General features: G+C 43.3%; 1 protein-coding gene across 1 annotated transcript in view; it reads left to right on the forward strand.

Annotated features, from left to right (window-relative positions):
• The first annotated feature begins 1,580 nt into the window (after window positions 1–1,580).
• Window positions 1,581–12,776, forward strand: part of LOC138982336 (myeloperoxidase-like) — a 248,792-nt gene continuing 237,596 nt past the window's right edge. Inside the window, exons 1-3 of the mRNA XM_070355589.1 lie at window positions 1,581–1,886; window positions 3,610–4,286; window positions 4,806–4,926. Coding sequence (XP_070211690.1) covers window positions 1,838–1,886; window positions 3,610–4,286; window positions 4,806–4,926 — 847 coding nt within the window. The 5' untranslated portion in view covers window positions 1,581–1,837. The remainder of the gene's footprint in view (window positions 1,887–3,609; window positions 4,287–4,805; window positions 4,927–12,776) is intronic.

A 12,776-nucleotide genomic window follows, 5' to 3' on the forward strand; every position in this document is an offset into this window, starting at 1 on the left:
CTCTCTCTCTCTCTCTCTCACACACACACACACACACACACACACACACTCTCTCTCTCTCTCTCTCTCTCTCTCTTAACTTTGCTTCTTTGGCGTTTCTTTGATAGTGTGTTATTGTTTTGTGTGTTTGTTTGTCTAAAGAACCGATTGTTGGAAAAGGCCTCCTTGTAATATAAAGTTCATTTTAATTAATTTATCTCTCTCTCTCTCTCTCTCTCTCTCTCTCTCTCTCTCTCTCTCTCTCTCTCTCTCTCTCTCTCTCTCTCTCTCTCTCTCTCTCTCTCTCTCTCTCTAAGAAAGTAAAGTTACTGATGAGATGATGAAAGTTTTATGGCTTTCTTCCATGGTCACCGCCCTGTTCGTGTGTGGACACGGCGTGCCCTCTCTCTTCGCCTGTCAGCCATGGCGCTTTGATTCGGGCTGTAAAAAGTTGTGTGTTTTTTGTTTACGCTGGCGTGTCGTTTCCCATCCCACTTATTGCTTTCTTCACAAAAAGCATAAGAATAAGGGGGGGAAGTATAATATACACATACCCTTTTTCGGATGAACAAACAACCATTTAGATGTGTGATGATTAATGCAATGTATTGCTTGTTTCGTTGATTTCCTTGCAATGTATGGCCAAGAGCATTGTGTTGTTTTAAATCTACTCTATACCGCTAGATTCACACACATGAACTCGCAATTTCCCTCTATGCAATGCATTGTGTGTACATATGTATAATACGTTCTTACTTCAGTTATCGGTTAAAATGTAGAAGTGTTTTGTTTGTCTTTAGTTATTCCCTCTTTAGGGCGAGGGCTGGATGTAGAAAAGCAGATCACTGCTTAATATATTACCCTCGTTAAATAAAGAATTGTCATTGTCATTGTCATTGTCATGGTCATTCTCTCTCTCTCTCTCTCTCTCTCTCTCTCTCTCTCTCTCTCTCTCTCTCTCTCTCTCTTTTTCTCTGATACGAATAGGTTTGGGAATTTAACTTTAAGACTTCAGCAACCGCTTCTTCACTTCTAATGAAAAGACAAAAACAAAAAAGACCAAAAAAAGAAGACAGCTTTTACAATACTGTTGATAACAATCATATGCGAGTGAACAGAAATACTTGCAAATCGTTTATAAAGCAAACGTAAACATCAAAACGACAGCCAAAAATAGAACATTTACACGAAATTATTCAAATGTAACGCTAAACTTTTAACTAAAAAAAAAGGAGAACAAATATGTTCACAGTTGGTAATATGATTTATTTTGTGAAGAAAGCAATAAGTGGGATGGGAAACGACACGCCAGCGTAAACAAAAAACACACAACTTTTTACAGCCCGAATCAAAGCGCCATGGCTGACAGGCGAAGAGAGAGGGCACGCCGTGTCCACACACGAACAGGGCGGTGACCATGGAAGAAAGCCATAAAACTTTCATCATCTCATCAGTAACTTTACTTTCTTAGTTTTTTTCAGTGGACAAAAGACGTCATAGGAAAACACGGTTTACTACCTTTACAGCTTTGCTGATAGGCTGTGAGAGAAGGTGCACACACACACACACCAATAAATAATGTCTGTTTTCCGGTTTAACGATTGAGAGATAACGCTAGGCTGCACGCTGGACACGCGCAAAGATTTCTATCCCAATACAAGAAGAAAATCAAAACTTGACTAAATATAAAAAAAGAAAAAAAGGGATCGACCTTTTTTTGTTATTATTTCTTTTTTTATATAAACAATTACTATCCTGTGTTTGTTGTGTGGAGTGTTTAAAAACCAGTTCCTCCCAGACTACAGTTGACTGCAGGGCTGTGCTGTGTGGCTGTTTGAGCTTTCAGCTGTCTGCCAAGATGATGAGGATTCCGTGTTTCGTGCTTCTTTTGGCTGTCCTAATGACAGGTGATTTTGGACTTCGCATAATATACATATTTTGTCTGATCGTATATATATATATATATATATATATATATATATATATATATATATATATATATATATATATATATATATATATATATATATACCGAGCAACAAAAGAAACGCGAAAACATTCTGCAATGTTTGATTGACAAAATCTCGAACAGTTATAGAGTTAGAATTATCAAATCACAAAAGTTTGATGAAGGCATGTTTGACCTAGCTGGTGTGTGATTATTTTGATGCTGCGACTGTTTCAACACACGGGACAAGCAGGTTTAACGTTTACGACATTTTAGAGGTCTTGCTCAGTCAGTCTTTATCGCGCTCTCTGGCCACTGATCGGACACTGGTGGCTTCCAATGATGTTCCTGGTAGTGTCAGTGGCTGTATTGAATCGATCTCGAAGACGTTGTGGCAGGAAATTGCGATCTTGTCTTATTGGGGTAATGCGAAAAATCCACCGCGTTGCATAACTGCAGTGCTTCCAATGTCAACAGAACATTGCTGAAGGTGATTAGACTGTTGACATATGCACGTTTAAAGCACATGCCAGCGCTTCTGGATCATCCCCAGCTTTAAATCGACCTGGCATTTTGGTGGTGTCAATCTTGGCATCCTGGCTGTTTCAAAAGTGAGACTGGCAGCAAGCGTGCCATGGTCTCTTTTGGTTGCTAATGCATTAGTGAACACATCTCACACATCAGATTTCTCCTGCTCCACTTGCACGTGCTGCGAGCGCGCATTATGTGTTTAACGTTAAACCTGCTTGTCCCGTGTGTCAAAACAGTCACAGCATCAAAATAATCACACAAAAGCAAGGTCAAACATGCCTTCATCAAACTTTTGTGGTTTAATAATTCTAACTCTATAGTTGTTGGAGATTTTGTCAATCAAACAATGACGAATTTTTTCGCGTTTCTTTTGTTTCTTCGGTATATATATATAAAGTGTGTTACTTTAATCGAAACAGTTGTATTGTTCGAAGTTTATTCATGTGTAGAGTGAGAATTTGATGACTCTTGATCGCTGAAAATTACTGTACAATATAGTATATAGGCTGTATTCAATAATGGGGAGGTTCATTATCTGACAAAGGAAACAATGAATCCAGAAACTAAAACCCAGGTGCACATCTGTGGCTCCTAAGCAGTGGGCATGCACAATATCTTGTTCTTGCTGCTTTCCATCTCTGATTATGGCGACCACAGACAGACAGACAAACTTACATCCATTCTTATATATATTAGATAGGGTAAGGGCTACGTGTCTATTCTCGGACCTTCGAGAAGATCTCGAACGTGAGATTTTCTGATAACATACACACGCACACACACACAGAGGCAGATGTACAACGTTTGCCAATCCAAGGATCACGTTTAAAAAAAAAAACGTGAATGCAAAACATGACACACAATAACTTTAACTGCTGGCCGGTCAATCTGTAGTTTATACGGTGACTTTCAACCACATGAACAATTAATTGCACTGGCATTGTTTCGGTGGATGTTACAGGCTGCACCAAAACAGTAGTAGTTGTTGTGGCAACTTTCCGCAGGCTCTTCGGGGCTGAAGGAGGGAATTGTGTCATCGCGAACTTTGATCATCAAAAGTTTGAACTGGTTGTGATAGAAATTCTTTCGTATTTCTAAACGTTTAGACCGCCGTCTTTTTTCAGTTCCTGTCTTATTTCTTTCTCCCACAGATGACATCGCCACTGCGTCCGTGACAGAGTCGCTCGTCAGACAGAGTCACTACACCGTCTACCCCGCTGGGGACGGCAACCGACGACAGTCGCTGAACACACCGTCCAACACCAACGGCAAAGTAAGTCACAACTACTTCCTGGTTCCCACAAGTGAAAACGGCATACCAGCTCCGGCAGTGCAGGCTGCGTCCACGCGTTCTCCAGCAACGGCCCAAGATGCGGCACAGACGGCGCAGTCGGTGTACCAATCCCGGGAAGCACAATATTCCGATACAGGTTCGGGAGGGAGCAGTTTCGGAACCTCCGTTGTGCATTCGACTAGCGTGAACAGAGGCGGCACCGGTGGTGTTTTCCAAAACCAGAAAAGCAGCAGTAACTTCGCGGACTACCAAGTGACTTTGCAAGGAACCCTTGTCAACAGCCCCCGAAACCAAGGCGGGTACGGCGTCCCTTACTACTCACAGAACCCATACCCGTACAATTTCGATGTCCCGATAGCTGCCGCCGCTGTCCCGGCACAGTTGCCAGTACAAGAGATACAAGACTTGTTCAATGCTTTCGAGGAGATAGTGGAAGTGAGCAACCGTGCGCTGTTAGAAGAAGCGGCCTCCGACACGACTGGACAGACTCACTGCTTGGACGTGCCGAGATGCTCTTACATTCCTGTCAGAAAGGTAACTGCCGTGCTGATTCGTGAGTGAGTGAGAGATTGCGTGCTTTTTTGGGTGGATGGGTGGATCTGTAATTGGTTTAGGCCTTATCGTCGTTTGAAAGTTAGTTCAGCGTGTGTTTTATTTTTGAATCAACGATCGAGTTTAGGAGAAACACATGCACGTGCTTGTAATTTGTGAATACTTAAAAATATGATACAAAACAGGCGAGCGAAATGTTCTCCAATCAAACTTGTCTTTAGTGATAGTCTACTCTCTTATTTACAACTGCACGTTTACTCTCGATTAAAGGCGTAAAATTATTGGCAACAGATACTCTACATAGCTACACAAAAGAAATTTGGACTACGTGGAAAACGGAGCCATTGCGAAATTACTAAATCAATCCGGGCCATTGGGTAATGAATATGACTAATTCAACTTAAAACAACATGCCTTATTTTAGAATTTAGTCTTCGCATCGGTAAGTGCATCAGAAGACTACCTTACAAGCTGTTGGCAGATTCATGCTCTGTGTTGCAGGCATGTCAAGGTCACGAGTTGCAGAGGACAGCGGACGGTACGTGCAACAACTTGCAGCGTCCTCAGGAGGGCTCCGCCTTTCAGCCCTTTAAACGCTACCTGCCACCGGCTTATGACGATGGTAAGGTTTCTGTGTGTGTATACATAACTTCTCCGTTGTCTAAGTGCCAGTGCTGTATCTCTGGATGGGAACATAAATTGTGACTATTGATCAGTTTACTTGATTTGAACATACATTGTTAAAGCTCTCCGGGTCCGGAAGTTGAACACAACTTTTGCCAAACTGTCAGGGATGGAGTTAGCAAGCTCTGAAATAAAATAGCAGAAACAAAACCGGTTGAAATTGGCAAACGTTTGAAATTGTGCATGACAGGTTATCACTACAAATTAAACGTAGTCTCGGCATAACTTGACATGTCATGACTTCTTTGCTCGGTTTTATTAGTGGGAGCTATGACTATCACTTGGAAAGAAATACAGGTTCACAAAATGGCGCGCACTTGCAAGTTGTTTTCCTCGGTGATTGTTAGCCTGTGTTTCAAACTCGCTTTTCAACAGTGGAGACAATGGTTGTGCAATCTTAAAAATGTAAACAGAAATCCCTTCCTTAAAAACAAAAACAAACAAGTCGCGTAAGGCGAAATAACAACATTTAGTCAAGCTGTCGAACTCACAGAATGAAACTGAACGCACTGCATTTTTTCACCAAGACCGCATACTCGTTGTTTCGTCAGTCCACCGCTTGTGGCAAAGGCAGTGAAATTGACTAATCAGAATAGTGCAGTAATGGTCGCGCTGAGCAGGATAACACGCTTTTCTGTATTTCTATTATTTTTACCGTACTGAGTTTGGTTTTAATCCAAACATATCATATCTATATGTTTTTGGAATCAGGGACCGACCAGGAATAAGACGAAATTGTTTTTAAATCGATTTTGGACAATTAATTTTAATCATAATTTTCATATTTTTAATTTTCAGAGCTTGTTTGTAATCCAAATATAACATATGTATATGTTTTTTGAATCAGAAAATGACGAAGAATAAGATGAAATTGTTTTTGGATCGTTTAAAACAAAAATAATGTTAATGACCAGTTTCCGATTTTTAATGACCAAATTCATTAATTATTTTTTAAGCCACCAAGCTGAAATGCAATACCAAAGTCCGGCCTTCGTCGAAGATTGCTTGGCCAAAATTTCAATCAATTTGATTGAAAAATGAGGGTGTGACAGTGCCGCCTCAACTTTTACAAAAAGGCGGATATGACGTCATAAAAGGTATTTATTGAAAAAATGAAAAAAACGTCCGGGGATATCATTCCCAGGAACTCTCATGTCAAATTTCATAAAGATCGGTCCAGTAGTTTAGTCTGAATCGCTCTACACACACACACACACACACACACACACACACACACACACACACACACACATACACCACGACCCTCGTCTCGATTCCCCCTCTATGTTAAAAAATTTAGTCAAAACTTGACTAAATGTAAAAACACCTCGTCAGTCTCATTTAATTACCGAAGGGTGCATTGCTTTTTTCCCGGTTGTTTGTTGTTGTTGTTGTTGTTGTTGTTGTTGTTGTTGTTGTTGTTGTTGTTGTTGGTTGTGTTGTTGTTGTTGTTGTTGAAGCGTTATACTAAAGCTCCAAAGTTAAAGGCCCATAACAGGCTCTTTTTAAGGTCAGCTAAAGCAGTTGGGGTTGATTTAATGATATAGGTAAGCATCTAAAGATGCAAAAACCGAACAGTAAATCACAGGTTTTGTGTTGCATCAGTCTAATGTTACACAAAATGCATGCTCAAAAAGCGGCCAAATTCGTCTGCTATGCGAGACTTCAAAATCCTCGCGGCGGCAAGCCGTTGGCTGTGACGTCACATGCAGGCATCGGAAGCGAAAGTAGCGACGCTCGGTCTGCGTCTTTGCTGCGGCCGTGGATGCGCGCGTACTCCCGACATCATGCCGAGAGAGTGCAGGGCTGAATATTGGCGGTCGCCCGATCGCCCCCGGCGGGTTCAAATCGCGTCGGGCGGGTTCGAAATTCCTCTGAAATCGCCCGCCGGGCGGGTTCAAATTTCGCTGAAGCACAAAGTAGTTAATCGGAACGGCCGGCGAACAAATATCTCTCGCCGGCGATCTCAAAATCTGTCACTTCTCTACTGCCCACTCATCCCCCCCCCCCCCCCCCACTTTGAGAAGGACTCAGGACTACCACCAATCAAGGCCAGACACATTGGCTAGACAGCTACCCCCCTCCGCCTCACTTGACCGTGTCATCATCCCTCCAGTGCCACGAGCCGCTGGCGATTGCATCAGCAGTCAAAATAGCTACCACCCCCCCTCCCTCCCCCCTCTTTGCGCTATTCACTTCAACCCCTCTCTTATCTTATCCTGCGCTGACCAATCCTTCAGAGACTTTCACATGTTGTAAAACAGTTTCCTCTCAGATAAAAACTCGGTCATTGACCCCGGGTAAGAAGGTCAGTGTCTGGACAGGCAGCTGTGTTAAGATTGCAAGTACCGGTCATTGACCCAGGTCTCAAGGCCAACCAGCTTTTGCCTTTGATCTGACCGCCCATCCAGAGAAAATTGGTTGATTAAAATCAACAAGGGCCCAAGAAGGGGTACAGGGTGTTGCAAAGTATTTGAAACGGCGGTATTACTGTATATACAGTGGTGCCCGTGTTGAAAGGCGAATACCATTTGGACCAGCCATGAGTGTTGGAACATTGCACGCAGGGTATCTTGACCGGCACATTTTAGAAGAAAAAATAATTAAAGTAACAACAAAAGGTGTTTTTTCAAGCGAGGTGTCCGCAATCTGCATGGAAGAGTATACCTCTTCATTTATCTACAGCGCTCGATCTGTTCTGATATTTCGTTTTGAGTGTCTGTGTGTGTGTCAGTGTGTGTGTGTGTGTGTGTGTGTTTGTGCGTCCTTGTAAAAAAAAGTTCAGTTCAGTTCAGCTCGTTAAATTAGATTTCCTCGCGGCGAGAATTGCCTAAGAAACGCTACTTCCACGCCACACTCACCAAATCTAGCGTCTAAGAAACGGAGGACTGGCTTAACAAGTGCGCATGCAGTACACAACATTGAAAGGGCGAAGGCCCAGCGAGCCTGCCTGCTTCTGTGATTTAGGTCAGCACGTATTTTGCGTGGAATTGTGTAACATCATCGCAGTCACGTAGGCAGTCTCTTGTTATACACTTTTAAACAGATCGACATGATATGACCTGGACATTGCCGGTGCGTCCCGCTAGCGCTACGTGTCATTTGTGCTACGTATCGTTTGCGCTATTTTCTGCAGTGCTATCGACACAAATTGCCAAAAACAGTAGTGCTATCGGCACGTAGTGCTATTGCCACAATTCACACATGCCATTATCACTACGTCTCAATAGAACTACGTGTCGATATCACTATTTAAAAAAACACCTAATGTACTGTAGCGCTACGCAGGGCCGGACCCAGGGGGGGGGTTCCAGGGGTTCCGGAACCCCACCCCTGGAAAAAGCATGTACCTTGCTTTGAGTGTTTTTGTTTTTTTACTAGTTTTAGCACCAAAACAATGCTGCTCTTAACCCTCAAAACAAGGCCCAGAATGCACCAGATTGCACAGATTTTAACCGTTTTTCAAAAATTTTCCGGGGGTGCATGCCCCCGGACCCCCCTAGTTCGCGCGCCTGCTTTGCAGGCGCGCGCTTGTGGTTTCGCCACTTCGCTGATTTGCCCCCCCAAAAAAGGAGGAACCCCCCCCCTTACAACTCATTTGGTCCGGCCCTGCTACGTGTCGATAGCGCTACGTGTCGATAGCGCTACGTGTCGATAGCACTACTACATGTTCAAACGGCAGACACTTTCCTTTGTGTGTGCGTGTGAGTGTGTATATATATTAGGGAGGTTTAGATATTGCGTCACGTACCCCGACCCGTCACCTATCCCTATCGAGATAAGTCACGCAGAGGAATGTTGTACAAACTGCTCGTTAGATACCACGTCACGTATCAAAGTAGGGCAAAACTCCTTTCGAACATCATGCATTTCGTGCTTTAAAAAATCGTGGACAGCGCGCTAAAGTCTGCAACAATACCCAGTGTTGAAACTGCTGCTGTCATTGTGTGGGTGTCGCTGTGTGCTGCACGTACTGACCCAGATCATACCAGCAGGTAAAGTCAATGATAATTTTTTTTTTTAAAGGAAACAGAAAAGAAAAGTAGGACTTAGAGCGTTGGCTTGTGTTCGTTCTGGGTCACTGGCCACCACGCTTTCCCCCCCGCTTATAAGGGTTTTGGTTTGGTTTGTTTGTTTGCTTAACGCCCAGCCGACCACGAAGGGCCATATCAGGGCCCGTATGCTTATGGGGGAAGTTCGCGACAACTCCCGAAGTTTTGAGTGACATCGGAAGTACTTGCCTCACTTTCGTATGCATGGGCCGGAAAAAGGGTTTACCTCGAAGCAAAGCGAGGAAGTAACTCAGGGTATTTTGCGACTACTTCTAAAGTTTTGAGTGACATCGGAAGTACATCCTCACTTTCGCATGCATGGGACGAAAAAAGAGTTTACTTTGGAAGCTAACGAGGAAGTAAATGAGGGTAAATGTACTACAGCCAGACCCAGTAGTAAACACGCTACTTCCACAGTTTCTCAGTGCAAAAAGGCAGGGCTTTTCTTCAGTTTTTCATGTCAAACCGAGCTGACGCTCCCAAAGAGAGAAAATAGAGGGAAAAGTCGTATCTTCTGCATGCATTTCGTGCAAATTTCCCTGAATACAAACTTGAGTTGCCAGCTTTGACTTTTGTTTGTTGATCTGGGTCATTGGCCACCACTCTTTCATTCCCGCTTATACGAGGGGGTTACTGTGTTTCTATGAAAATGGGCGTCGTTGTGTGCATGTGTGAGTGTGTGTGTGTGTGTGTGTGTGTGTGTTTGTGTGCGTGCGTGTGTTTGTGTGCGTGTGTGTGTGTGTGTGTGTGTTCGAGTGTTTAAATGTAAGTTTCTGGTATTTTTTTGTCATTGCTTTATGTGTGTGTGTGTGTGTGTGTGTGTGTGTGTGTGTGTGTGTGTGTGTGTGTGTGTGTGTGTGTATGTATTTGTGCGAGTGCCTGTCTGCCTGTGTGTGCGTGCGTGCGGGTATAATTGTGCGTCTGTTCCTTCATACGTTTGTTTGCGTGTTCGCGCGTGCCGTGTGTGTGTGTGGGTGTGTGGGTGTTTGTGTTTGTGTGTGTGTGTGTGTGTTTGTGTGTGTGTGTGTGTGTGTGTGTGTGTGTTTTCGATGTTATGTGTGTGTTCGACGGTGTGTGTGTGTTCGACGGTGTGTGTGTGTTCGACGGTGTGTGTGTGTTCGACGGTGTGTGTGTGTGTGTGTGTGTGTGTGTGTGTGTGTGTGTTCGACGTTATGTGTGTGTTCGACGGTGTGTGTGTGTGTGTATGTGTGTGTGTGTGTGTGTGTGTGTGTGTGTGTGTGTGTGTACCCACTCCCCACACTATGATGAGCTGACTATATTTGCGCCTTGATATTTTATTCATGTTCTTACGTTTTATGCTGTTTATTGTGATTCACCACACCCGAGTTTATCGTAATTGAGATAATAAAGTGTTCTATGTCTATGTATTATGTCTAATACACATGCACACACGCACGTAGGCTACAAAAATCCAATCTTGACTTTGAACTTTATATAAACATACATCCTCTTCACAATTAACGAGGACAAACGTAATTTACAAACACCTAAGTACAACAATTTTTCTGTTTTAAAAATTCGGACACACATTTTCTCAAATAATATGAAATTCGCTGAACTTATCTTCTTTTCACTACACCTTATATCTTGATTCCCCAAAAATGGAGTTCTGCCTTTTTAAATTTACCAGTAACACAAACATTCGCTCTGACCAAACTATTTTTGTCCAGCAGTTTTACCGATACACAATCATTAAAAAAACACTACAAAAAGAGTTTTAAGTTAACCGACTTCGCTACCACATAAACAACCTTTTTTTATTGTCCCCAACATTCTGGTCAACGAAATCATTATTATAGACAGTCATTCTATTTAAGGACAATCATCACAGCTTTCGTTCAACCAGTTAAAAACAACAATTATTGTAAAAGCTACAGCGCGATCAACGTTTGCCCATTTACGAACTCGCGATGAGATTTGTTTCTTCTGGTCACCAAGCCTACCGTTTACAAACGCATGCGCACTAATTGGGATTCCCCCAATTTTCTCAACCTTGACCTCAGAACTCTCGAAGCCACTACTTCGGCGTTCAATTTAGCTCGTGCATACCGAGTAGCTGGCAACTTTGCTTTCGAAGTTCCCACTTCCAATGTCAAGGGCCTCTCGCTTGACATAATTATACGACGATATCGCATCTCAAGGGTCCTTACCCATCCAAAAGAAACCTCCAGCGCATACTACAATTGCAGGACATTCCGTTTTTAAAGGCAGCTCATTGGGAAATGATCTCAGACACAATATCGAAGACGTGAAATGCGTCAATCGAGCAACTGTCGTAACTTGGCTACAATGAGACGGTCTCCTACCTTGCACCATAGACACGGACTGTGACATAAAACAGAGTGACTCAAAAGCGACAGTTCGATCAGTTACTGACCGAAAAAAACGTGCTCGAGTCATTCGGCGAAGGTGGCGAGCTTTCAAACCAGCACGACTGAATAACTCAGAATGCCTTTTTTCATCATGCCTCTATTCTACACGAGTAACATAGTGCAGTGGTAACGGTTCCGGACTCTCGTTCATTCGCTCCGGGTTCAAGTTCCGCCGGGAGCTATATATATTTTTTTTATTAATCTTTTCCTTTTTAAGCCTCCGCAATTGCATTCCGGCTGCAAAAACCGGGTTTTGCCTCTGTGTTAATTTTATTCATTTGCAAAAGAAACCTTCCTATGCTTTGAAAAAATCATATCATGTTTTCAACTGTACGCGCGTGTGTATAATTATGTGTGTCACTACGGTGAGTGTGTGTGTGTGTGTGTGTGTGTGTGTGTGTATGTGTGTGTGTGTGTGTGTGTGTGACGTGTCACTTGTGTCATCATAGTTTCAGTGTGTGTATGAGTGTAGATTGAGAGAGAATGAGAGAAAGTGAGAGAGAGTGAGTGTGTGGTTATTTGTTTGTGACTGTGTGCGTGCGTGTATGGGTGCGTGTGTGTGTGTATATGTGTGCGCGCGAGCGCGCGCGTGTGTGTGTGTGTGCAGTGTGTGGTGTGTGTGTGTGCCGTCAGTGTCACTTGTGTCATAGTGTCAGTATGTGCATGAGTGTACGTTTGTCTGTGTGTGCATGTGTCGTAAGAGAGAGAGAGAGAGAGAGAGAGAGAGAGAGAGAGAGAGAGAGAGAGAGAGAGAGAGAGAGAGAGAGAGAGAGAGAGAGAGAGAGAGAGCGACAACTTCTTTGGCAATTTTGGACCAGATAGCGTCTTTATGTTTAACAGTTAGACTGTTCTGTAAACTTGGTGTTTACTGTGAAGTTTTTTTCTAATTAACTGTTCTGAAATTTGGACAGAATAACCGTTCTTTCGTAAAACACTTCTGTCAAGAGTACAGCAATTTCACCATCTGAAAAAGGTGCAGAACGCCCCTCCGTGTCTACTTTCTTTTTGAGCGGCACACGTGCCTTGCCTCTTTCGTTGACTGCCATGTTGATAGAAACGTGCGCATGCGTATTAGTAGGGATTCCCCCAATTTCCCCGACCTTGACCTTAATACTCTCGCTGTCACTACTTTGGCGTTCAAGTCAGTTCATGCATTGTGAACAGTGTTAGAAAGTTGACTTCGGGAGTTCCCACTTCGAAAAGAGGCCTCTACTTCCAGTGTTTCTTACTTCTAGTTCATGCATACGGGCCCAGGGCGGTGCTGCTTTGACATATAACGTGCGCCACACACAAGACAGAAGTCGCAGCACAGGCTTCATGTCTCACCCAGTCACATTATTCTG

Source organism: Littorina saxatilis, linkage group LG12 (assembly GCF_037325665.1).
Source record: "Littorina saxatilis isolate snail1 linkage group LG12, US_GU_Lsax_2.0, whole genome shotgun sequence".
Lineage (NCBI taxonomy): Eukaryota > Metazoa > Mollusca > Gastropoda > Littorinimorpha > Littorinidae > Littorina > Littorina saxatilis.